Below are 27762 nucleotides of genomic sequence, written 5' to 3' on the forward strand. Positions count from 1 at the left end.
TTAAAGAGAAAGAGAGAAGGGGAAGAAGTCAGAGCTGAAAAGAAAGAGGGGACAGGTGTAGCAATAGGAAACAGAGAAGATCTGTGAACATAGAGATGGACAGACAGAGGGATATAAAGAATGGTGCATTGGGGAGACAGAGAAACAGAAACGTGATAGGAGAAAGCGCATCAGTCAAGAGACAGCTGTAAAGCAGTCAGGAGAGTCGTCTAAACCCATCATATAATTAGGGGCCATATAATGGTAATTTCATGTATTCATATAACCACAGCTACTTTACCTGTTCATCTGTTGATGGGCACTTAGCTGTTATAAACAACGAACTTAGGAGTACAGGTATCTTTTACTGTTTTTGTTTTCTTTTGATAAACACTCAGAAGTAGAATTGCTGGATCATGTGGTAGTTCCATTTTTAACTTTTTGAGGAACATCCACATTGTTTTCAGTAGTGACTGAACCAATTTACATTCCACCAAAAGTGTACTTAGATGGCAAAGAATCCCTGGTGGCTCAGATGATAAAGAATTTGCCTGCACTGCTGGAGACCTGAGTTCTGTCCCTGAGTTGGGAAGATCCCCTGGAGGAGGGCATGGCAACCCACTCCAGTACTCTTGCCTGGAAAATCCCCATGGACAGAGGAGCCTGGTGGGTTACATTCTGTGGTGTCACACAGAATCGGACACAACTGAGCGACTAAGCACAGTGAAAATGTACAAGGGTTCTCTTTTCTCCACATCCTTACCAACATGTGTTGTTTGTGTTCTTTTTGATAATAGCCATTCTGACAGATGTTAGATGATATCTCATTGTTGTTTCGATTTGCATGTACCTGAATTTCAGATAAGTAAATTATTTTTTCCTTTGTGGATGTTTCAAATATTGCAAAGTTCCTTGCATTTTTTTCCCCACAAAATCTGGAAACCCTAAATGAGACAGTCTTTTACTTGAGAATGAACATAAATCCTCCATTAAATTGTTTTGTGAGGCATGCACACACACAAACACATATCTGTTTACTTTAAAGGAGAGTCAGATGTAGACCAGTATAACTGATATTAATTTCTTTTAATAAGGCTCATTCAATTCTTATTGGATTTGCTGCTCAAAGTTGGCTTACAGGTGTAAAAGAAAAGGTAGTTCAGGGAAACGATATAAAGATGTTTAATCACCAGACAAGACCACGGCATCAACATTAACACTGAAAGGCTGAACTGCAGGGAATTTAGCCCGATTCAGGTCTTCTCACTCCACCAGGTAACAGGCAAGCTTTGTCCATGTTTCTCCCCCCAGCCCCCAATCTGATTGATCCCTCTGCTTGCAGTTCTGAGCTCTCAGTGCTCAGGCGTCTCTTCTCCTGGGTGGGGGAGGTGTTCCCAGCCTGCCACAGGGGTGTCTTCAAGAAGAGGGTTGGTACAGAGAGGCACAGCTCCACCCAGACCTCTTCTGACACCACCCTCTCTGGGCTTAGCCTGGTGGTTTTAAAGAAAGATCCTCTTTGACTCCCCTGCCTGTCACATCTGCTGAGAACCCCAGTCTAGCTCACTGTCCCAGGCATGTTGTGGGCCCTAGTGCTGCCTTTGGTTTTCCTGGCTCTTGGTAAGTGTGTTGCCTGTATGCTCAGTGGATTCTTCTGTATTTTGTGGCATTGGTGGGGGCAGGGAAGGGTCATACTCAGAAACTGGTGTTTCCTCTTCATCATTATTTTTTGTTGCTTTTCCCATTGCAGTCACTCAGGTGTCTTCCAACGCCAAAGGGGCCCAGATGTCAGTCACTGGCAAGACTTGGGAGACTGCTTCTTTCACTTGCGATCTTACACAAGATGCCACATATATCCACCTGTACAAACAACAGGAGGGGATGGCTCCCCGACGCCTTTTCTACTATGATGTCTACTACTCCAAGATTCAGTTCGAATCAGGAACCAAAAAAGAAAAATACAGTGTTTATAAAGTCACAGGAAGGAGCTACAGATTTGCAATCCTAAATCTGGAAGACAGTGATTCTGGGGTGTACTACTGTGCTGTCTGGGATAAGCACTTTGGTTCAGACTTCCTGTACACTGCACTGGAAATTTTGCTTGTGGCTGCCAAGTGCAGCTCTGGTAACAACCCCTGCCTCACTTCTTCCCCCAGATTTTCTTTACTCTGGACAAAGAGAAACCCTGAGCTCAATGCCCATTTCCGAAGTTTTATATTCTATAGCCACCTCCTCCCTCTCCACAACAGCCATAGTTTTTCCTGAAAACAGACCTTCATCCCCAGGCTGTAAGCAAGCAATATAGCAGGCAGCATATCCTCACTCTCCTAGGAACTGATAGAGTTCATATAATTTTTTCTTTAGAACAAACAGGGGATCTAGGATTGATCTCTTAGGAAAGACATTTAGAAGAGCAAAATGGAAAGGCTAGACAATATGGAATCATTAATTCCATCATTATCCAGAGAAAATGGCTGGGGATGGAGCATCTTTATTATTCAGGAATATGAAAAATAAGAAATGATGGAATGAAAACTTGAGACTTCTTAAACCTCAAGCTGGTATCTGATCTCTCTTTTGGACAAATAGATATTTTCCTCATATAACCAACTAGGGCATGACTAACATAGTGAAAGTGTAGGGAAAAAGTTATTGTTTTAGGTAAGCCAACCATGATATTCTACTTACACCTTCTTTTGAAGTTCAGCCCACAGCCAAAACTGGTCTGGTCTGGTAACAGATAAAGTGGTATGTCTCCCTTTGAAATGGGCCAGGTCCCAGCCTGACACAGGAGTGCATTCTAGAAGAGTGCTTGTGAGCTTCCTCCCAACCAAGAAGCCCCTCCTCTCTTACTGCACCCCTGGGCACTGCTGCTCTCCCAGGTCATCATATTTGTTCATGATAACCCCACAACCACAAGTCAAAGCTTCATGTCCTTCCACTTCTGTGACTGCAGGGAAGATGAGATTGGCTAGTAAATGCACCAACTTTAACTTGCTGTACTGCTCAGCAAGCTCTTGGAGTTGGTGATAGACGGGGATGCCTGGCGTGCTGCGGTCCATGGGGTCACAAACAGTCGGACATGACTGAGCAACTGAACTGAACTTGAACTGATCAGCAACCACATGGTTTAACTGTTTGCAGCTTTAGGACAGTCTGAAGCATTCAATATATTTTAATTTAGATTTTTCCAGTGGTGGTAAGATTTTGTTCTGCACATTCGTTTCTTTGATCTGCTGTGATTTCAATTTCTGTGTATGGGGGTAAGGTAGCAATCTTAATATGGAGATCCAGTTTCTTCCCCAGTTACTGACAAATACATCATTACACCACTGTTTTTCATCATCACATAGTGATAACTATCTTTTTATATGCTCACATTTTCTCCCTCCTCTTCCACTCTCTATCTGCTTATACAGGCCAGTTTCTCCAAGGGCACAACTAGAGATGGCAGTTACTATGTACACACAAGAAGCACAATCACAATCATGTGTAGGATAAAAACTATGCTATACACAACCTGTGTGTGACCAAAGAAATCAGAGAAAATAAAAAATACTTGAAGACAATAAAAATGGAAGTGAGTGAAGTGAAAGTTGCTCAGTCATTTCTAACTCTTTGCTACCCCATGGACTATGCAGTCCATGGAATTGTCCAGGGCGGAATACTGGAGTGGGTAGTCTTTCCCTTCGCCAGGGGATCTTTCCAAACCAGGGATAAAACCCAGGTCTCTTACAGTGCGGGTGGATTCTTTACCAGCTGAGCCACAAGGGAAGCCCAAGAAGACTGGAGTGGGTAGCCTATCTCTTCTCCAGAGGATCTTCCTGACTCAGGAATTGAACCGGGGTCTCCTGCTTTGCAGATGGCTTCTTTTCCAACTGAGCTATCAGAGAAGCCCCAATATAGAAGAACATCATAAAAATCTGTGGCACACAGCAGAAGCAATTCTAAGAGTAAGGTTTATAGTGATACAAGCCTACCTCGGGAGACAAGAACAACCTGAATAAACAGCCTAAACTAACACCTAAAAGAACTAGAGAAAAGAAAAACAAATTAACCTAAAAGTAAGAAGAAGGAAAGATTAGTAAAGATCAGAGCAGATATAAATAAAATAGAGCATAAAAGAACAATAGAAAATATCAGTGATATCAAGAACTGGTTATTTGAAAAGACAAATTGGAAAAACAAATTTATCAAGTAAAAAAGAGAAAAATCTCAAATATGCAAAATGAGACTTGAAATAGAAGAAATTGCAATTGACACCATCAAAATACAAATGATAATAAGACATTACTGCAAATAATTATTTGCCATGCAAGAAAACAGACCACCTAGAATAAATGGATGAATTCCTAGAAATGTAAAATCTCTCCACTTAACCAGGAAGAAATAGAAAATATAAATACACCATCAGAAATGAAACTGCATCAATAATCAAAAGCATTCCAAAAACAAAAGTCTAGGACCAGACAGCTTCTCAGATTAATTCAACTTAATATTTATAAAAGAACATCTGTCTAAAAATATTCTAAAAATATCAAAGAGGAAGGAACACTTCCCACCACATCATCAAAAATTAAATATTAAGTAATGATGTCTCCTAATGTTTAATCCTTAAGTCATGTCTGACTCTTTGCAACCCCATGGACTGTAGCCTGCCAGGTTCCTTTGTCCATGGGATTTCCCAGGCAAGAATACTGGAGTGCATTGCCATTTCCTTCTCCAGGGGATCTTCCTAACCCAGGAATCAAACCCACATCTCCTGCATTGGCAGGTAAATTCTTTACCGCTGAGTCACCTGGAAAGCCAAAGATGTCTCTTTCCATCTTCTCATTCCAAGTTTCTCTACCCGAAGATCCAGTCAGTCTCCTACTTGTTCCTTCTAGCTCACATTTCTCAGATCAGATCAGATCAGATCATTTGCTCAGTCGTGTCCGACTCTTTGCGATTGCATGAATTGCAGCACGCCAGGGCTCCCTGTCCATCACCAACTCCCGGAGTTCACTGAGACTCATGTCCATCGAGTCAGTGATGCCATCCAGCCATCTCATCCTCTGTCGTCCCCTTCTCCTCTGCCCCCAACCCCTCCCAGCATCAGAGTCTTTTCCAATGAGTCAACTCTTTGCATGAGGTGGCCAAAGTACTGGAGTTTCAGCTTTAGCATCATTCCTTCCAAAGAAATCCCAGGGCTGATCTCCTTCAGAATGGACTGGTTGGATCTCCTTGCAGTCCAAGGGACTCTCAAGAGTCTTCTCCAACACCACAGTTCAAAAGCACCAATTCTTCGGCGCTCAGCCTTCTTCACAGTCCAACTCTCACATCCATACATGACCACAGGAAAAACCATAGCCTTGACTAGACGAACCTTTGTTGGCAAAGTAATGTCTCTGCTTTGGAATATGCTATCTAGGTTGGTCATAACTTTCCTTCCAAGGAGTAAGCGTCTTCTAATTTCATGGCTGCAGTCACCATCTGTAGTGATTTTGGAGCCCAGAAAAATAAAGTCTGACACTGTTTCCACTGTTTCCCCATCTATTTCCTATGAAGTGGTGGGACCGGATGCCATGATCTTCGTTTTCTGAATGTTGAACTTTAAGCCAACTTTTTCACTCTCCTCTTTCACTTTCATCAAGAGGCTTTTGAGTTCCTCTTCACTTTCTGCCATAAGGGTGGTGTCATCTGCATATCTGAGGTTATTGATATTTCTCCTGGCAATCTTGATTCCAGCTTGTGTTTCTTCCAGTCCAGCGTTTCTCATGATGTACTCTGCATAGAAGTTAAATAAACAGGGTGACAATATACAGCCTTGACATACTCCTTTTCCTATTTGGAACCAATCTGTTGTTCAGTTCTCACGTTGCTTCCTGACCTGCATACAAATTTCTCAAGAGGCAGATCAGGTGGTCTGGTATTCCCATCTCTTTCAGAATTTTCCACAGTTTATTGTGATCCACACAGTCAAAGGCTTTGGCATAGTCAATAAAGCAGAAATAGATGTTTTTCTGGAACTCTCTTGCTTTTTCCATGATCCAGCGGATGTTGGCAATTTGATCTCTGGTTCCTCTGCCTTTTCTAAAACCAGCTTGAACATCAGGAAGTTCACGGTTCACAAATTGCTGAAGCCTGGCTTGGAGAATTTGGAGCATTACTTTACTAGCGTGTGAGATGAGTGCAATTGTGCGGTAGTGTGAACATTCTTTGGCATTGCCTTTCTTTGGGATTGGAATGAAAAGTGACCTTTTCCAGTCCTGTGGCCACTGCTGAGTTTTCCAAATATGCTGGCATATTGAGTGCAGCACTTTCACAGCATCATCTTTCAGAATTTGAAATAGCTCCACTGGAATTCCATCACCTCCACTAGCTTTGTTCGTAGTGATGCTTTCTAAGGCCCACTTGACTTCACATTCCAGGATGTCTGGCTCTAGGTCAGTGATCACACCATCGTGATTATCTGGGTCGTGAAGATCTTTTTTGTGCAGTTCTTCTGTGTATTCTTGCCATGTCTTCTTAATATCTTCTGCTTCTGTTAGGTCCATACCATTTCTGTCCTTTATCAAGCCCATCTTTGCATGAAATGTTCCTTTGGCATCTCTGATTTTCTCGAAGAGATCCCTAGTCTTTCCCATTCTGTTGTTTTCCTCTATTTCTTTGCATTGATCACTGAGGAAGGCTTTCTTATCTCTTCTTGCTGCTCCTTGGAACTTTGCATTCAGATGCTTATATCTGTCCTTTTCTCCTTTGCTTTTCGCTTCTCTTTTCACAGCTATTTGTAAGGCCTCCCCAGACAGCCATTTTGCTTTTTTGCATTTCTTTTCCATGGGAATGGTCTTGATCCCTGTCTCCTATACAATGTCACAAACCTCATTCCATAGTTCATCAGGCACTCTATCTATCAGATCTAGGCCATGCCCATGGGGCGACCCAAGACAGGCGGGTCATCATGGAGAGATTTGACAGAATGTGGTCCACTGGAGAAGGGAATGGCAAACCACTTCAGTATTCTTGCCTTGAGAACCCCATGAACAGTATGAAAAGGCAAAATGATAGGATACTGAAAGAGAAACTCCCCAGGTCAATAGGTGCCCAATATGCTACTGGAGATCAGTGGAGAAATAACTCCAGAAAGAATGAAGGGATGGAGCCAAAGCAAAAACAATACCTAGCTGTGGATGTGACTGGTGATAGAAGCAAGGTCCGATGCTGTAAAGAGCAATATTGCATAGGAACCTGGAATGTCGGGTCCATGAATCAAGGCATATTGGAAGTGGTCAAATAAGAGATGGCAAGAGTGAATGTGGACATTCTAGGAATCAACGAACTGAAATGGACTGGAATGGGTGAATTTAACTCAGATGACCATTATATCTACTACTGCAGGCAGGAATCCCTCAGAAGAAATGGAGTGGCCATCATGGTCAACAAAAGAGTCCGAAATGCAGTACTTGGATGCAATCTCAAAAATGACAGAATGATCTCTGTTCATTTCCAAGGCAAACCACTCAATATTACAGTAATCCAAGTCTATGCCCCAACCAGTAATGCTGAAGAAGCTGATGTTGAATGGTTCTATGAAGACCTACAAGACCTTTTAGAACTAACACCCAAAAAAGATGTCCTTTTCATTATAGGGGACTGGAATGCAAAAGTAGGAAGTCAAGAAACACCTGGAGTAACAGGCAAATTTGGCCTTGGAATACGGAATGAAGCAGGGCAAAGACTAATAGAGTTTTGCCAAGAAAATGCACTGGTCATAACAAACACCCTCTTCCAACAACACAAGAGAAGACTCTATACATGGACATCACCAGATGGTCAACACTGAAATCAGATTGATTATATTCTTTGCAGCCAAAGATGGAGAAGCTCTATATGGTCAACAAAAACAAGACCAAGACCTGACTATGGCTCAGACCATGAACCCCTTATTGCCAAATTCAGACTTAAATTGAAGAAAGTAGGGAAAACCACTAGACCATTCACATTTCTAGGTGCTTTTTTAAAATAAACCTAATACTTTCAGGTGTATAGGCTAGGTTTAGAAAAGGTAGAGGAATCAGAGATCAAGTTGTCAACATTCTTCAGGTCATAAAGAAAACAGGAGAATTCCAGAAAAACATCTACTTCTGCTTCATTGACTATCCTTTGTGTGGATCACAACAAACTGTCTACTTCTGCTTCATTGACTATGCTTTGTGTGGATCACAACAAACTGTGGAAAATTCTCAAATAGATGGGAATACCAGACCTGTCTCCTGAGAAACCTATATGTGAGTCAAGAAGCAAGAGTTAGAACTGGACATGGAACAACTGTGGAAAATTCTCAAAGAGATGGGAATACCAGAGCACCTGACCTGCCTCTTGAGAAACCTATTATATTCTTTGGCTGCAAAGAATATAATCAATCTGATTTCGGTGTTGACCATCTGGTGATGTCCATGTATAGAGTCTTCTCTTGTGTTGTTGGAAGAGGGTGTTTGTTATGACCAGTGCATTTTCTTGGCAAAACTCTATTAGTCTTTGCCCTGCTTCATTCCGTATTCCAAGGCCAAATTTGCCTGTTACTCCAGGTGTTTCTTGACTTCCTACTTTTGCATTCCAGTCCCCTATAATGAAAAGGACATCTTTTTTGGGTGTTAGTTCTAAAAGGTCTTGTAGGTCTTCAGGTCAGGAAGCAACAGTTAGAACTGGACATGGAACAACAGACTGGTTCCAAATAGGAAAAGCAGTATGTCAAGGCTGTATATTGTCACCCTGCTTATTTAACTTCTATGCAGAGTACATCCTGGGAAATGCCAAGGCTGGATGAAGCACAAGCTGTAATCAAGACTGCTGGGGGAATTGCCAACAACCTCAGATATGCAGATGATTCCACTCTAATGACAGAAAGTGAAGAGAATCTGAAGAGTCTCTTGATGAGGGTGAAAGAGGAGAGTGAAAAAGCTGGCTTTTTCAACATTCAAAAAATGAAGATCATGGCATTTTGTCCCATTACTTCATGGCAAATAGAAGGAGAAAAAGTGGAAGCAGTGACAGAATTTATTTATTTTTTTTTGGATTCCAAAATCACTGCAGACTGTCACTTTAGTCATGAAATTAAAAGACACTTGCTGCTTGGAAAGAAAACTATGACTAACCCAGATAGTGTATTAAGAAGCAGAGACATCACTTTGCCAACAAAATCTGTATAGTCAAAGGTACAATTTTTCTAGTAGTCATGTATGGATGTGACAGTTGGATCATAAATAAGGTTGAGTGCCCAAGAATTTATGCTTTCAAATTGTGGTGTTGGAGAAGACACTTGAGAGTCACTTGGACAGCAAGGAGATCAAACTAGTCAATACTAAAGGAAATCAACCCTGAATCTTCATTGGAAGGACTGATACTGAAGCTGAACCTCCAATACTTTGGCCACCTGATGCAAAGAGCTGACTCATTGGGAAAGAACCGGATGCTGGGAAAGAGTGAAGACAAAAGGAGCAGGGAGAACCAAAGGATGAGATGTTTAGATAGCAATACTCTAGATGTACATGAGTTTGAGCAAACTCTGGGAGATAGTGGAGGTCAGAAGAGGATGGTGTGCTATAGTCCACGGAGTTGCAAAGAGTCAAACATGACTTAGCAACTGAACAAGAGCAATCATTTATATAGTATTTGATAAAGAGCTATTTTTTGTTCTCCCAACAAATGATCAGTAGCTCAAAGCCAGTTTTAAAACAATCTCTCATTTCTCTACAATTTAAAAATTCCTTATCATATTTTTACATTAATATATGCTTGGAGTGTTTTCTGTAGGACTTTTGTTTCATTTATGCTTTAAAATTCTTACAACATAATTAGCTCAACCCCAATCCTTACAACATACAACAACAACAAATAAAGTTTATCTTAACTCGGATAGGAATTATAGTCAATTTATGTGATTTTAGGAAGGATTAGCATGTTTATGATATGGGGTTTTTCTTTCATGAATATGATATGTCCCTCTACTTATTCAGGTTTTTTCCAGCCCTTTAATAAAATCCTGTACTGTTTTCTTCATATGGTCTTGTATTATTTGTAAATATAATCAAAGATTGTGTAACTGTTTACCTATTCTTTTACATTTTATTACTTAAATCCTTCATGGGTCTTGGAATACAGACAACTCCTAAAGCTTAGGAAAATTCTGCTCATGGTCTTAGAATAAGGAAAAACAGAAGACAAGATGTCAAAAAGGAGATGAGTGGGCATCACTCATGTCTATAATAGATGCAAAGAGTATATGTCAGCCCCAAGTACTAATAACCCAGAACTTTTAATTTAAAAAAAGAGATGAGATGCGCTTAGTCGCTCAGTCATGTCCAACTCTGCAACCTCATGGACTGTAGCCCGCCAGGCTCCTCTTTCCATGGGGATTCTCCAGGCAAGAATACTGGAGTGGGTTGCTGTTCCCTCCTCCAGATCTTCCCAACCCAGGGATCGAACCCAGGTCTCCTGCATTACAGGCAGATTCTTTACCATGTGATCTACCAGGGAAGCCCTTAAAAAAAGACTCCTTTCTAAATATGATTTTCATCCAGGTCTCTCATCCTTTTATATTGTGTTGGGTGCTGTGAGTGGACAGCTGCTCACCATGATCTCCTCTTACTTTCATCCTCAGGGCAGAGGCATTGAGTGCTCACGGGCCTCAGGCCAGGACTGGGTGGATCTGCCACGGACATGGGAATCTCAGGGCCTGTCCTGTCTGGATTCTGGCAGCTGGACAGTTTATCTGTGCTCAGAGAAGCACTCAGTTGCTTCTGGATATTTCTTTTTCTCCTGATCTAAGGTGAGTGGCTTGAGATTACAGAACAGCCTCTAAGAGTCTTCTTTCAACATATCAGAGAAATGGATATTGTTTTCAAGTTTTAGTTTTAGTAAGGAATCTAATCTCAAAGCAGATAGAATTCTACAAATTTCTTCCTTTATTCTAGGAAAAATAGTAAGTCGTCATAGGACATGTTCTCTCATCTTGCATTGCCGTGGTAAAGAATTATGTTATTCAACAATGGAGACCTTTGTTCACATTTCTCAAGTACACTTGTGTTGGCATATTTGCATTTTCAGTTACTGAAGAGTTTCTTCTTTTCAGAAATACATTCCTAAATTGCTAACGGAGCAGCCCTGGTGTTTGTGGGAACAGAAGGGTCTTTACTTTGATGTAAACTCTGAGCTGTTTCAACAGAGCTGAACACCTGGAAAAAAAAAGTCTTAATTCTTTGAATACTATTCCTGGAAATTTAGAAAGGCCAGTAGTTAACTGTTTGGTGCCAATGATGTGTTCTTTTCCTGCTTTTACACTTTTCATGTATTATCAGTGTTTTCAATGATTTCTCCTCTGGGGAAAGCAGATATTTGGGTCCATTTATCCGAGGAAAATTAATAAAACATCAAATACCACAAAACCTATGTTCAAGGACTTTCAAAAGAACCCAGAGAATAAAATTGCCAGTACAAAGTTTTCAACTGCTAGTCATGTCATGAAGGTAGGTGAAGGCTGAGATTATTGTAGGAGCTTCAACCAGGGTAATGGCTCAGAGTGAAAGAAGATATTTGGAAAAGGAACTAAGCTCATAATAGCTCCCCATGGTAAGTAACTTTTTTCCATTTTTTACCTTGGTCATGAAAGACTAACAGATGCTTTTCATTTTATTTTATTTTGGGGGCTTGTGGGATCTTAGATCCCTGATCAGAGATCGAACCCAAGCCCATGGTAGTGAAGTGCCAAATCCTAACCCCTGGATAGCCAAGAAATTTCTGACTGATGGTTTTTAGAGAAAAGCAATTTAGGATTCCTCCTTATCTGACTGCCACATTCTTGGTCTCAGAATACAAACAGCAATTTTTCAGCTACTGGTCTCTGTATATGGAAACTAAACTACTTTGGAAATGGTTTATTTTTTCTGCTTGTAAACAGTTGAAATTTTTCTTCTAGAAAACACACACACATGCAGAATAGGATCAGGCTAGATAATAAAATATTCCAAGGACTCAGTTTTATTGTTTCATTTCTATTTCAATATTCTTATACCATTATCATGTTCCTTATTATGTTAGTGTAAGTTTTTGGCTCAGGTTCCTTTTCTTGAAGATGGTATATTAAGTGAGTTACTCTTCTTTTAATTAGCTCTTCTCTAGAGTTTGAGATAAATCTGCTCCATTCTCCTAATAACTTGCAAAACAAATATAGATTTTCACCTCATCCCTAATAGCAGTGCAAAAAGATTCTATAGTAAATGACTATAGAACTTTGATAAATCTCACTTCTTATTACTCTAGCTTCTCAGAGGTAGGCTGATAGTCTTTAAAACTTGAGCTATTGCATCTCTTTTTTAAATTAATTAATTTTTTAACTGAAGGATAATTGTTTTACAGAATTTTGTTGTTTTCTGTCAAACCTCAACATGAATCAGCCATAAGTTTCTTGGATATGGACAAGTTTGTCAGCTTGAGTCATTTCAGCTCCAAAGTCCTTGAAAATGGTGTGCATGGTTACATATCCTCATTTGTTCTTTCATTCTCTCAGCAAATATTTATTGAATTGTTTCTGTGCTGGATGCTTGAGATAAAAGTGTGAACATGACAGATAGAACAAGGATAACACTCAAACAAACCATTTCTATTCTAGTGGGAAAGTGTTTGAAATTCTGGCTTAATGGGGACCCATGTTCTATGATATGTGGCTGCAGAGAGGCAGGACATCTTGATGAACTTGTTTCCTTTCTTAATTGATTAAATAGTTGTTTTTGTTGAGTCATTAAGTCATGTCCGGCTCCTTTGTGACCCCATGAACTGTAGCCTGCCAGACTCTTTCGTCCATGGGATTTCCCAGGCAAGAATACTGGAATGGGTTGCCATTTCTTTCTCCAGGGGATTTTCCTGACTCAGGGATCGAACTCATGTTGCCTACATTGGCAGGCAGACTCTTTAACACTCAACCACCAGGGAAGCCCAATGTAATAGTTATTGCTTGTAAAATCTACACCTTTTGTTTGGTGGACGACTGATGAAACGGCCTCAAAACCATCCCATTAAAGAGAATTTTAATATTAGTCAATATTAGCTATATTTACTGAGGGTCAGACACCATGGTAAGTATTTCAATGCCTTATCTTTTCCTCAACAGGAATCCTTTCATTCTCATTTCATAGATAAGGAAACTGAGGTTTAGAGAAGTTCACTTAAATGCTGTAAGTCACATGACTAATTACTGTTGGCAAAGTTTGAGATCCAATAGGGATTCCCTTGTGGCTCAGCTGGTAAAGAATCTGCTTGCAATGCGAGAGACCTGGGTTCAATCCCTGGGTTGGAAAGATCCCCTGGAGAAGGGAAAGGCTACCCACTTGAGTATTCTGGCCTAGAGAATTCCATGGATTGCATAGTCCATAGGGCCGCGAAGAGTCAGACATGACTGAGTGACTTTCACACTCACACAGAGACTTGTTTATTCTGAAGTAAGTGGACTAGACCATTACATGATGTTAGAAACATTAAGTCATGTTTTTATATCCTGAATATTTACTCTCTGTAGTCTGACCTGGATCCTTCAATTAACTACAGTGTTGTCATAGCGCATACTTTGTATTGCTACTCATGTGTGAAAACAATGCTTTTGCTTTTAATGATGGCACTGAGATGACCTTTCTTTATGCCCAAAAGATCATGTAAGTCATATTGAATATGCATTTATTAAATGTTCAGAATATGTGTCAGTTCTATCTCAATACAAAAGAAGCAAGTAATAAAAAGAAATAAGAAAGCAGAAAAAAATGTAGTGGAATACATACTATCTGTTAACACACCAAATTTGATAAACACACCAAATTTTAAAATATGATATGCTTTTCCATCCACAAAATTAGAAGAGAACTTCAATGCAGGAGTCTTTAAGAGGAAAGTGAAGTAAATAAATAATTAAAAAGGGGACTTTGCCTTCAACATCCATTTTATAAAATGAAATAAATGGTCTTTAAACATATACATTTATACTTCCAGTACATCAATGCTATGTCCTCCAACATTTAATGTCATCCACAGATGTGACCCTCAGCAGGAAGGCAGGCAATGTTTTAGTGATCCAAGGAGAAAATAGGAGGATTTGAGGACTGGGCATCTTCATTTGGAACAGGCCATTTCTCTTAGTCATTCTGTCTTAAGGTTCAGTGCCCAGAGTTGCAAGTTGAACTTTGGGCATAAGTTAGGTAGAAGTCAGTTTGAGGCTGAAATTTCAGGTAAAAGCTTGGAATGCCAGTAGATGTGCTGTTAATGGGGGGAAAATGCCATTTATTTTGGACAACACCAGTGAAGAAGTTCCATGTACTGATTGCTTCAGTCAATGTTCTCTTTGGATTTCTTAAACGTGGAAATACAACAAATAAGAATAAACAAATGATTGCCTATTAATTGGGTATGTGAAAAGCTGTGATGACGGTTTTGAGAGGTCTAGACATATTACAGCATAGAGTAAAGCAAACAAGTCATTAGTTGCTACAAATCTAATTGCAAACCCCAAACACTGAATTCCTATCAGGGTATGCAAAATTTGGTCCCATGTTATTAAAATGTCACGTTGGACCACACAATTATCAGAAATAAAAATGCTAATAATAATGATAATACAGTAATTTTTATAGTATCTTATCTCCATATTATTTTTATTCAAATCACTCTTCAGTTCTTGTTTTGTTTTGATCTCACTGCAACTGTGATAAGGATGTTCAATTGACTTAACAGTAATAACATCTTTTACAAATAAATGAAGTATCTAAGGGTTTAGCTTATTTGATTTGCTCAGCCCCAGAACTTGTTAGGAGCAAAATGAACTAGGACCTGAATCCTGGTGTCTTGAATTCCAGGCTATCATAATTCCACTAGAATTTGAAGGAATCGGTGAAGCTAAATTAGTCTAAAGTTTTTGATACAGCCTGAATCACTGTGTAATAATTACAAAAAAAACTTCAATGTTGGAACAAAACTTGTTGTCACAGGTAGGTATCAGAGAATGTAATTTTTTTCCAAGGTAATAGAGGGAAAGTGAGGAACAACTAAATGAGAATGAAAGCCACAAAAAATGGGTATGTGGTTGGGGATTAGATTTAGGAGAGATTTTACAAGTTGGAAAAGACTCTGATGCTGGGAGGGATTGGGGGCAGGAGGAGAAGGGAACAACAGAGGATGAGATGGCTGGATGGCATTACCGACTTGATGGACGTGAGTTTGAGTGAACTCTGGGAGTTGGTGATGGACAAGGAGGCCTGGCGTGCTGCGATTCATGGGGTTGCAAAGAGTCGGACACGACTGAGCGACTGATCTGATCTGATCTGATCTGATAGTAAAGGAGCGTGTAGACAACACTGTGCAAATGTTGTAATAGGATTTGGCTTTGTATCCATGTGGACTTCAATAAAGGGCCCATGTGGCATTCTTGCCTGGAAAATCCCGTGGACAGAGGAGCCTGGCAGGGTACTGTCCATGGAGTCGAAAGAGTCGGGCATGACTTAGCAACTAAACAATAATGTAGTATATGTAATAGTCATAAAAGTGTTTGGCCCAAGGTTGAAGTTTGTCATTACAGCTAAGTTTTGTGAGTTGACAGGTTTCCTTTTCTGATGCTGAAGATGTATTTTCAAAAACATGGGCTTTTGAGTCAGGCTGACCTGGAGCTTCTGACCCACCACTAACTACTTATGTGAACATGGGGGTGATTCTCTGGCCTCAGTCTCCTAATCCATAAGATAGGATAACAGTGTATATTCAGCAGGGGTAGTAGGAGAATTGAATGAGATAAAGTGAATAAAGTACTTAGCACATTGGCTAACACCTCATAGGTGCTGGATAGTTGTTTATTCAAATGTAAAGTGAAAATGGCCTCCAGGAGGGAGAGTTTTTTGCAAAACTGTTGACAGCACTGACATTCTTCAGAGAATGCAGCTGTACTTCTGACTCCTCAAATGAAAAGTTATCTTACTGTCCACTCACACACACACAAAATTGAATTGGGGGGATTTGTCTCTCTTTAGCAGGTTCTTGTCTACTTAGCAAGAAAAATTAGATTAAAATGTATTTTTTTTTAATATGTCTTGTTGTACTATGTGGTTTAAATCTTAATCCTTTAGCTTACTTGGTATCATTTCTAACAACAATATTTATTGGCTCTTAAATATATAGTCAATAAGTTTGGGCTTCATGCTCATATTTATCAGAAAAAAAGTTTTAATTTATAAAGAAAGTGATCAAGAAGTGAAGTCAAATATAGAGGGAAATATCATGAATTTGAAACTGCTATTTAAAAATGAAATAGTTCTAATTATCTAATTTATAAAGGAAAAGTGAGAAGAAAAAAAAGAGAACACGTAAATGTCAGCATAGTATATGGTTGGAGAAATACACAGTGTCTTGCTATGATAATGAATAAAGTACTACTTGTTCTAAAAGGAAGATGCATAACATTAAAATAAACACGTTAAGACCCAACTATATTTAAAGCATGAGTAAAAAATCAACATCTTCTTGTTTACTGATTTAGTAGAAAAATCAGGAGCTTTGCTGCACAGGCAGAAATTCTGAATAATTCTTTTCTTCTCATGTGAGAAGTCCAATTTTTCTTTTCTTAAGGTATTTCCCAATGAGGGGCTTCCCTGGTGGGTCAGTGGTTAAGATTCCGCCTTCTAGTGCTGGGGGCACAGGTTCGATTCCTGGTTGGGATATACACTCTATTCAGTAGGTGGAAAAGAGCGAATAGTGGTGCTCCAAAGCAGTTCAGCAGCCTTATACGGTAGGTTCAAATGAGAGTCAAAATGTTGTATGTTATTCCTGAATTTAGATGAAATTCCAAAGTAAAATGTGATTTGGTGCACTTTCTGAATTGAGACAATATTCTGATAAATGCATTACTTGGTAAGTTCAGTGTAAGAGCATTTCTGAAAACAATGTGTGCTTAGTTGCTTCAGTTATGTCTGACTCTTTGCGATCCATGAACCGTAGTCCACCAGGCTCCTCTGTCCATGGGATGCTCCAGGCAATAATACTGGAGTGGGTTGCCACTTCCTCCTCCAGGGGATCTTCCCAACCCAGGAATCGCACCTACTTTTCCTGCGTCTGCTGCATTGCAGATGAATTCTTTACCGCTGAGCCACTCGGAAGCTCTTCTGAAAATAATACTTTTTTTAAAAATGGAAGTATAGTTGATTTACAACATTGTGTGAGTTTCAGGTGTACAGCAGAATGATTCATTTATACATATATGTGTATGTGTGTGTGTTTGTGTATCTGTGTGTGTATAGTCTTTTTCAAGTTCTTTCCTATTATTACAAGGTTATTACAAGATATTGGATGTAGTTCCCTGTGCTATATAGTAGGTCCTTATTGTTTTATCTATTTTATATATAGTATTGTGCTATCTGTTAATCCCAAATTAGGAGTTTGGGATTAATTGTACGTTTTAAATAAAAGTTTTAGAAATATAGCTATCTTGCTTCCACATTCAAGGCACTGTAAATAATGTAGTGCTCTACTAAAAAATCTGGAGTGGTTCAGATGTAAAATTGAGAGGTTATATAGAATTAAAAATAAAGAGGATTCCAGCACTTAAGAATTGGGCATGGGACCCACATTTGGAGAGAAAAGTTAACTTCATACATTGTCACATACCCGTGGACACTGACTCCATTTTAAAAAGCAATTGCATATCACTTTTTAAAAATGATAAACTTCTCTGGGTGTTTATTTTTGTGGGAAATAAAATAAATATGGTGCATCCCAGAATCAGTTAAATGAATGAGTTTCCACAGAGTTTCAGAACATAAGAATGTGTCATTTGGCGAAAGAGAGCATAAGTTAAAATACAAGATAAGATGGGAAAGGAAAGTAGTTTAGAAGGCATCAAAGATTCTCACAGATAGAGAAACCATCAGAGTTACCTGGTCTCCTCCTCCATCCGCATTCCCACAACCCCCCCATCTACTCCAAAAGAGGCTCCACTATGATAGAGCAAAAGAGATTTTTTTTTTTTTAAATCAGGATTTCCCTGGCAGTCCAGCGGTTGGGACTTTGCACTTCTACTGTAGGAGGCACAGGTTCAAAGCATGGCGCAGGAACTAAGATACGGCATGCTGCATAGTATGGTCAAAAAACAAGCAAACAAAAAAAATAAGCTGACAAAACAATAAATGTATTCATGAATTTTGGAAGCCTTGATATGGAGTGTTTACGTGGGGTATTTAAAAGTCATACGCCATCTTTACAAATGGAGAAAAATGAAGGTCAAGGTATAATCTAGCTTTACTACTCAACAGCTGTGACTTTGGGCAAGTTACATGAAGTCTTGAACTTTTCTTTCCGTCAAAGATAAGAACAATAATACGCATCTGACAATCTATTGTGGATGAAAGGCCACCGTGAGCACTGGTTCAATGATGCCTTTCTTTTACCACTCGCTGTGCTGCCCTCAGTCATTCACTTGTGTCCGACTCTTTGCTACCCCATGGACTGTAGCCTGCCAGGCCCTTCTGTCCATGAAATTTTCCAGGCAAGAGTACTGGAGTGGGTTGCCATTTCCTTCTACAGGGGGTCTTTCCAACCCGGGAACTGAATCCACATCTCTTGTGTCTCCTGCATTTGCAGTGGATTCTTTTCCACTGGGCTACCTGGGAAGCCTTATTACTTGCTGCTGCTGCTGCTGCTAAGTCACTTCAGTCGAGTCTGACTCTGAGCAACCCCATGGACTGTAGCCTACCACGCTCTTCCGTCCATGGGATTTTCCAGGCAAAGAGTACTGGAGTAGGGTGCCATTGCCTTCTCCGTTATTACTTGCTAGGTTTTTCCAAATCTCAAAATGTTAGTGTTGCTCTAATGATTCTTTTTTTTTTTTTTGCAAATCAAATACCAAAGGAAAAAAAAAAGTCAGATTCTTTTTAATTATATTTTATTTCTCCCCACAGATAGAAACCTTGCTACAGACATTTCACCCAAGCCCACTATTTTTCTTCCTTCAATTGCTGAAATCAATCACAGTAAGACTGGAACATACCTTTGTCTTCTGGAGAAATTTTTCCCTGATATTATTAAGGTTTATTGGAAAGAAAAGGATGGCAACAAAGCTCTGCCATCCCAGCAGGGAAATACCATGAAGACTACTGACACATACATGAAGCTCAGCTGGCTGACCGTGACTGAAAACTCCATGGACAAAGAACATATCTGTGTCGTACAACACGAGAGAAATATAGGAGGAATTAATCAAGAGATTCTTTTTCCTTCAATAAATGAAGGTATGTGAATAAACATAAAACAGAACCCTGTTTTTCAAATAAAATACACCACTTTTTCTGTTAAGCATTAATGAAAAACAAACAAATGTCTTTATAAAATGATGTTTTATTTAATGGTAGCATAAATGTTCTGCTATCTCTCCCATAGAATTAAAGTGGGATAGGCTTTGGTACCAGAGAAGGCAATGGCACCCCATTCCAGTACTCTTGTCTGGAAAATCCCATGGACGGAGGAGCCTGGTGGGCTGCAGTACATGAGGTTGCTAAGAGTCGGACACAACTGAGCGACTTCACTTTCACTTTTCTCTTTCATGCATTGGAGAAGGAAATGGCAACCCACTCCAGTGTTCTTGCCTGGAGAATCCCAGGGATGGGGGAGTCTGGTAGGAGGCCGTCTACAGGGTTGCACAGAGTCGGACACGACTGAAGCGACTTAGCAGCAGTAGCAGCAGTAGGCTTTGATACATAAATATGAAAAAAATTTTACTTAACCTTTTCAGATTTGGTTTCATCTTCCAAAATATTAAGATCATAGTAATGTTTCTTAAAGTTGTTGTATGGATTTAAGGAAACAACATCTGTGAAAATATCTAGCAACTTGCTGCTGCTGCTGCTAAGTCGCTTCAGTCGTGTCCGACTCTATGCGACCCCATAGACGGCAGCCCACCAGGCTCCCCCGTCCCTGGGATTCTCCAGGCAAGAACACTGGAGTCGGTTGCCATTTCCTTCTCCAATGCATGAAAGTGAAAAGTAAAAGTGAAGTCGCTCAGTCCTGTCTGACTCTTAACGACCCCATGGACTGCAGCCCACCAGGCTCCTCCACCCATGGGATTTTCCAGGCAAGAGTACTGGAGTGGGGTGCCATTGCCTTCTCCAACTTAGCACATAACAAATCTCCACTGTGGATGACCTTGGCTGATCAGGAAATGAGAACATGTATGCATCTTTTAGGAATGTTCTACTCAGCGAATAAGTCAGTGTCATTTTAATTCTGCTTTATGCAAGGTACAATTCCACAACAATGAGTTATTAAATGATAAAACGGTGTTTGTATGATGGAGGCAGATTGCAGTTCAACAAAACGTAGAATAATTAGACTCCTGGGGTTTTATTATGTTTTTAGGTTTTTGAAATTTGTATTTTACATATCATCATAAGATAAGCTAAAATTTTGTAATTAGAGATGGGGTGAGGCTAAAGTATACAGACTTACTCTCATTCTACATAAAGAATGCATTTCTTGCCATTGGAAAATGCTTCTCACAAACTCTCATTGTAGCCCTAGCACGTGCCAGGCCTAGAGGGAATGTGGATGAACACACTCAGGTGAATTACTCTCCCAGAAGGATGCACTACAGTCAAGAGAATATCAGATCAGATCAGATCATATTAGTCACTCAGTCGTGTCCGACTCTTTTCGACCCCATGAATTGCAGCACGCCAGGCCTCACTGTCCATCACCAACTCCCGGAGTTCACCCAGACTCACGTCCATCGAGTCAGTGATGCCATCCAGCCATCTCATCCTCTGTCATCCCCTTCTCCTCTTGCCCCCAATCCCTCTCAGCATCAGAGTCTTTTCCAATGAGTCAACTCTTCGCATGAGGTTGCCAAAGTACTGAAGTTTCAGCTTCAGCATCATTCCTTCCAAAGAAATCCCAGGGCTGATCTCCTTCAGAATGGACTGGTTGAATCTCCTTGCAGTCCAAGGGACTCTCAAGAGTCTTCTCCAACACCACTTGTCTCTTAATCACTCAGGGTTACTTGTGATTTGGGCAAGGTGTACCAAAGGAGACCCTGTGATGCAGATGTTGGGCAGAGGGCTGGAAGTGCGCTGGCCCTGGCAGTGATCCTGTAACTCACAGGACTCCGGACTGAAAGTCTTCAGTATTCACCTAGCAGGCCAAAGGCCCCAGAGTGTCCCTAATTAGGAATCATTGCTGTGCCTTTCCTGTGGTTAGGAAGCCCTTTTTAAGCAGTGGGAACTACGTGCTTAATCAAATGTACATAGACTTTTACTGGGCACCAGTCCAGATTTTTGAAGCAAGCCTATCTCTTCCCTGATCCTCAGTTTGTCCACTGATCAAATTAGGTTTGAACACTTGCCTTGGCTTTGTCCTGGGACTGCAGTGAAGAGCAAATAGAATAGCACCAGAGAAAATGTTCCAAAGCATGACATAGATGTATTTATTCTTATATTCATCAAATCTATTTGTATCCTTTCCTAAAACTAATTAAAAGTAAGAATACAAAAACAGCCCTAAATTGTTATTTCTACTCTTTATAAATAGAGAGGAAGCAAATTTGCTAAGTGCTGTCTAATGTAACCACAGCTCTGATTGTCCTACTAGGTTTTAATTTTTCTTGTAGTCAGGAAAAAATGAGTCACTGTGACAATGACCATACTGGAGAAAAGCCCCAGTTCATAATGTGTTTTACCTGACACAACTTCTGAAACAAATGCTTTGCAAGTGGTTCTAACGGCAGTAAAACTAATGAGGGCATTTCTGCTAATGTCGTTCTACCGCAGATTTCTAATGCTGTTTCTTAGAAGCTTTTTGTTTTTGATAAAAGCTAAGAATATAACATGGAAGTACAGACTGATGAAATGATTTTGAAGAGAAATAAAATTAATCTGGTCCTAGTTTTCAACCAGCCTTTACTGAGAAATTGAACTTATCATAAACACATGAAGTTTATTACAAAAATTTGTTTCTTTATTGTTTCTACCTCAATCAATGCATGGTAGTAAGAAATTTGTTTATCTTCTAACAATTTAAAAAATTTATTTATTTTATATTTTGCTGCACTAGGTCTTCATTGCTATTTTGCTGCACTGGGTCTTCATTGCTGCACGGGCTTTTCTCTAGTTGCAGTGCGTGGGCTTCTCACTGCAGTGGTTTCTCTTGTTGCAGAGCACGGGCTCTGGGGCTTGTGGGCTTCAGTGGTTGTGGCACACGGGCTCCGTAGTTGCAGCTCCCAGGCTCTTGAGTGCAGGCTCAATAGCTGTGGTGCATGGGCTTAGTTGCTCTATGGTATGTGGGATCCTCTCAGATCAGGGATCAAACCCATGCTTCCTGCATTGGCAGGCAGATTCTTTACCACTGAGCCACCAGGGAAGCCCCTATTTACCTTTTAATGAATAAAATCATTATAAGGAAAGAAAGGGACTTATTAAAGTCAGTTCTTGAGGATACTTTAACATCAAAACATGACTCTACTTGTATTTTCATTCTTGGGATTTACTCCAAAGCATTCATACCTCAAATCCAAGTTTTAGATTATAGGGAAAAAAATATCTCATTGAGGGCATAAAAAATATAGCAGACTGTATTCATGTGGACATGAACCCATCCAGGAGAAAAGCGATAAACCAAACAACTTCTGTGACTGTTTTCCTCCATCCAACAGTCCATGATCTTTTAAAAAAATTTTGTACTAATATGGTTGTATTTTCCTTTGACATTACTCATGAATAAAATTCTCACTTCAAGTTTTATCAAGCCAGATAACTAAAAATGTGATTTGATCTATTTTTTTTAACCCTGGAAAGAAATGCTGAGCTCCTGTAATAAAAAGGTCATTGTTAAGAATAATTAAGATCTCTAGAAGAGAAAATGTTTTTAATGTCCACAATGGTGGAATTCTGTTGTCTTTGCATAGGTTGATTTCTCTTTCTAAGGCTTATTTTTAGAGTACTCTCCACTTGCTCTGTCTCATTTAATCCCCAACAACCATCCTTTGAATGGTGTCTCTGCCACCACTGGTATCACTGATATGACTCTCCGCCAGTTACCCTCTAATTCTTATTTCTTCCTTTGTAACATGGAATCCTCCAAAACACAAATCACTCCAGTGTCACTGGGGGATTAAAGAAGATAATGCACGTGAAGAGTTAAGCGAGTGCCTAGCCCAGTTACAGTCACTCAGCTATTAACCTTGTTAACATTGCTTTCGTTATGCCCATAAGCTCCACAACTACAGAAAAATCATGTCCATGAGCCAAGGATACCAAAGATGTGTGTGCTTTGGAAAGCTTCAGCGCTTTCTTTTGCTTGATGGGAAATATGCCTTAGCCTAACTCCTTCAAACGTGGGATTCCCTTGAGGACTCTAGCTTTGAATGACTTTGATTTGGTAGCAATTCTTCATCTTGGCAGTGGGTGCTGAAGTTATGGAGCAGCCACTTTTCCTGATTACTTGTCTTTGCAATAAGTATTTCTCCAACACCTACTTTGTGGTAAGCACAGTGCTAGGAGCTATGAATACAGAAGGAAAATAGGATGCCATTGGGTATTACCCTCCAGTTATGGTAAAATGTAGCCTTCACGAACTTCAACATTTCCATGTGTAGAAAACTATATGCAAATGAAATCTATGAATTACATGGAATCAGACCAACTAGTTTTGGAACTGTAGGGCTCATATTTTTAATAACTGTCTCTCTCAGCAGATTATCTATATATATACATATATATGTATTATACAATAACACATGTATAAACACACACAATGTCAAATAATGGGCACAAATAATTGACTAATACTTTTTTCATTTCTTGTAGTTGTCAGCTCAATTGTCCCTACCACTGAGTCTCCCAGTGACTGTTTAAACCATGAAAGCAGTAAGTTTTTGTAGATGATTGCCTTTATGTCATGCTTTAGTCTTTTATTTCCTTTCTAATCTATTTATCTTTTGAACTTCTCTGGCTAAAAGTACAAAAGACCAACAATTATCTGAAATTGTGGGGCTCATTGTCGTAGTTTTAATGATATCTCTTCTGTCTCACTGTATCTCACTATCTCACTGTCTCACTATATATAAATATATATATTTATATATACACAGATACACACATTTTACATACATATGTACACATTGTAAAATACTGGGCAAGGACAACCAATTAATACTTGCTTCCATTGTTTCTAGAAGTTACCGGTACTGGTTCTAAAAAAGCTTGTCTGAAAGATGAAAGTGGTAAGTTTTTGACTTTGTTTGCCTTTACAAAATCCTATAGCATTTTTTCCCTCCTGATCAAATTACCTCTTGAACTTCCCTGCTTAATGGTAGGAAAAAGCAATTATTCCTAGAATTGTGGAGTTCATACATTTAATCAGAGTATCTCTCCTACTTGTGCTAGCAAATTTTACCTTATATATACATATATATTAACACACATATACTTAATCACATATGTGCCACTGTCTAATAATAGATATGAACAATTGACAATACAATTAATACTTGCTCTCCTTTCTTCTAGAAGTCACTGCTGATAATAATTCTACAAAAGTGTGTCTGAAAGATGAAAGCAGTAAGTTTTGCCTTTGTGTCATGTTACAGCACTTTTCCCCTCTAAATAAACTTAACTTTTGTACTTCTTTGGTTTAAGATAGAAAGCCAGAAGTCTGGATATTGTAGAATGGATGGTATCATATTTTAAGTAATTCCATCATTCCCTAAGAGTCATCTTAGCACAGTAAATGTTGGTTTTGGAGTTTTGAGGATGTAGTGATAGGTTCTGAATTACTTCAACAGTGGGCTTCACTTAGTTGAGTAGCTTTTGTTTGTAGTGACTAGAGAAATGCGATGTCAAGTTGCTTCTAGACATTGGAGTTTTAGCCCTTGTTTGCATATAATACATGAACTGACACTGAGAGCTTGATATACACAAAGTGTATTGCTATATCTTTCACATATACTCTGTTTGCTCCTTATAACCACTCCTATGAGGTGGTACAATATTTTTGCAACATTTTGCAATCAGGGCAATGTGCCAAAATTAGTTCAGTCCTTTGTACAAAGTCACACAGCTAGATCTGGGGATTCAACTTAGTCTATCTGAAACAATGGTTCACACAACTTACTCAGTTCTCTATTCCTCCTCTAAGAGGTAGACATAGAGCAAGACTCCCAAAGCCAAGGTCCTGAGACAGGATGAACCCATGGGCAGGGGGTTAAGTGCATGGGCTTCTGAACATCACAGTCCCCAATACTTTTATTATTAGCTTCATGAAAAATGGGTAAATTAGTTACATTTCTGAGCAATACTGCCCTCATATGCCAGTTGGAAACAATAATAGACTGAACTCAGTTATTGGAGATATAAGATCACATATGTGGAGTGTCTCCAACAGGGTATCCATTTAGCTGGCACAGAATCAATACTAGTTGGTGGCCCCTTCTCCCTACATGAAGGTTCCAAGTGCATTTAGAATCTCTGGCTCTAGCCCTGCTGATCCCTCCTCCATTTCAAGTATCAGGGGGCCCAGAATTCAGCTAATACCTGACCTGACTGAGGGGAATTAGTTATGAGCAGGTCACCTCCTGAGATCCTTTCCATACCAAATGCTACTGATTCTGGAGTTCTGACTCTATGAAGATGGAGTGTGGGAAAGAGAAATTTCCATAGGAAGAAACTCAGTCTTGAGATTAATTGGGTAGCCAAGTCAGGCCCATCATTAGTGCTGTTAATTGTTTTTTGACAGCATATATTTCTTGCAAAACTTCAAGGACACATAAGCGCAATTATCCTATAACATCACAGCCATGATGTTAGACATTCAAGACAGACAGGCAAGTGAAGCATGAGCTCCTGATGTTTCAGGAATTTTGGACTAAAGACCTTCTTCCATTTAATAAAATATCCTCTTTACCAAAACCTTCTGCCCACTACACTGTATCACAACCAGATTTCCATGACTTGTATCCTTCTTAGGAACCTCATTTATTCACAACATATAATGGCTCAGATCCTTCCAAATCAGCAATTCAACTTGATATTTATGCTTAACTTTGATGTCTGGTGTGTCAATTGCACACGCAGTTGCAGGATTACACAGCAGCTAAGAATGTGTTTTTCAAAGTCATGTTGCTGGGATTGAAATGTGGTTTCTGGTACTTTCTAAATGTGTGACCTCAGGCCAATTATTTTGCTCTGTGCTCAGTTTACTTGTAAAATGTGATTGAAACTAATAATCTCATGCTCTGCTTTGCTTAGTCACTCGTCATGTTTAAACTCTTTGTGACTCATGGACTGTAGTGCACCACGTTCCTCTCTCCATTGGGATTCTCCAGGCAAGAATACTGGAGTGGGTTGCCATGCCCTCCTCCAGGGGATCTTCCCAACCCAGGGATTGAACCCAGGTTTCCTGCATTGCAGGTGGATTCTTTACCATCTGAGCCACTAGGGAAGCACAATAATTTCATAGGTTATCTTAAAGCTTAGATAAGAGTAGAATTTTACATGCAAAGCTCTCAAAATAAGTGTTTGATTAGTTGTTAATGAATATAACCTGTTATTATTACTCAGCGATGCGGGAGCGGGGCAAAAAATGCTAAATGCTATTTATCACAAATATTTTTCCTTTTGGACTCATTCTTTAAAAACACAACTTTTTTTTTTTTTTAATATTTTGGAAGAGTCTAGTGAATTTAGCTGAGGTTGTTGATTGACTTGAATTGCCAACTGGATTCTGAATTGTCCTGGCAGTGGTGGTGCTCATGGTGCTTGTACTTGTTTTCTTTGGTGTTTGGTGGTGCAGGGGTAACACTTCACAGTAGGTCAGCAGAAATAATTATGACCTCCTCCCACTACTGTGTATTGACCTTTCAAAAGAGCAGGTAACTAATCAAATGATTTCTCCTAGATACCCTGCAGCTGCAGCTCATGAACACCTCTGCCTATTACACCTACCTCCTTCTCCTCCTCAAGAGTGTGGTCTACTGTATCATCATCACCTCCTGTGTGTTTCGGAGAACAGGCATCTGCTGTGACAGGAAGAACTTGTGATAGAGCGTCCCCGAAGGAGTCAGCTTTCCTTAATCATCTGTTGATACTGAAATTCTCTGCTTGCATTTTGGATTTGGGTTATCTCAGTGTATATGTGTTTTTTCCCCTATTATGTCATTATTGTGTAACAATTTTTCAAACACTGGGCAAACAGACAGCTCTACCCTGAAACAAGGAATTCTGTTATTACTCAGGGAGCAAGGCCCAGGGCGGGTCCAGGGGAGCCTCTCCCACCACTGTCCCCACCCGCATCAGCTCCTTCCACCCCAAGTCCTCGTGCCTCCAGGGTGCACTAAGCGGGCAGCTCCCCATCTCCTCCGTCAGCATCTTCCCCAAGACCATGGTCTTGACCCTCCCTGTTACACATCCTGGGGCAGCCAGCTTTGCTACTTGAACTCTGTACTTTCTTTTTCATAATAGGCACAATAAGTAAAAAAATAAATAAAAAGTCCACACATTTGTCTGTGTGTACTTTAATTTCATGAAATCTAACCAAGGTAAGAAACATCATGACAACTGAGCTATCAAATTCTGCATGGTTGTAATAATGGTCAATACCACATGTCTAAGTCTTTCCCTGAAATGGTGGCTATGGTGCTTTCTTTGGGGCACTGGGGCAAATGAAGGTGCCCAGGGTCCTTCTCTTTCAAAGTCACCAGATTCAGACTCATCAGTTTGGGACGTTCTGATGGTGACAGTGTGACAC

General features: G+C 39.8%; 1 gene segment (V, D, J or C); it reads left to right on the forward strand.

The window, feature by feature from the left end:
• The first annotated feature begins 1471 nt into the window (after nucleotides 1-1471).
• LOC133246331 (T-cell receptor gamma chain C region C7.5-like) lies at nucleotides 1472-27511 on the forward strand. The segment is given in 6 exon segments: nucleotides 1472-1596; nucleotides 18933-19262; nucleotides 23826-23885; nucleotides 24197-24241; nucleotides 24528-24578; nucleotides 26914-27511. Coding segments are annotated over 6 exon segments (672 nt in total).
• Nucleotides 27512-27762: the final 251 nt, after the last annotated feature.

This window comes from Bos javanicus, chromosome 4 (assembly GCF_032452875.1).
Source record: "Bos javanicus breed banteng chromosome 4, ARS-OSU_banteng_1.0, whole genome shotgun sequence".
NCBI lineage: Eukaryota > Metazoa > Chordata > Mammalia > Artiodactyla > Bovidae > Bos > Bos javanicus.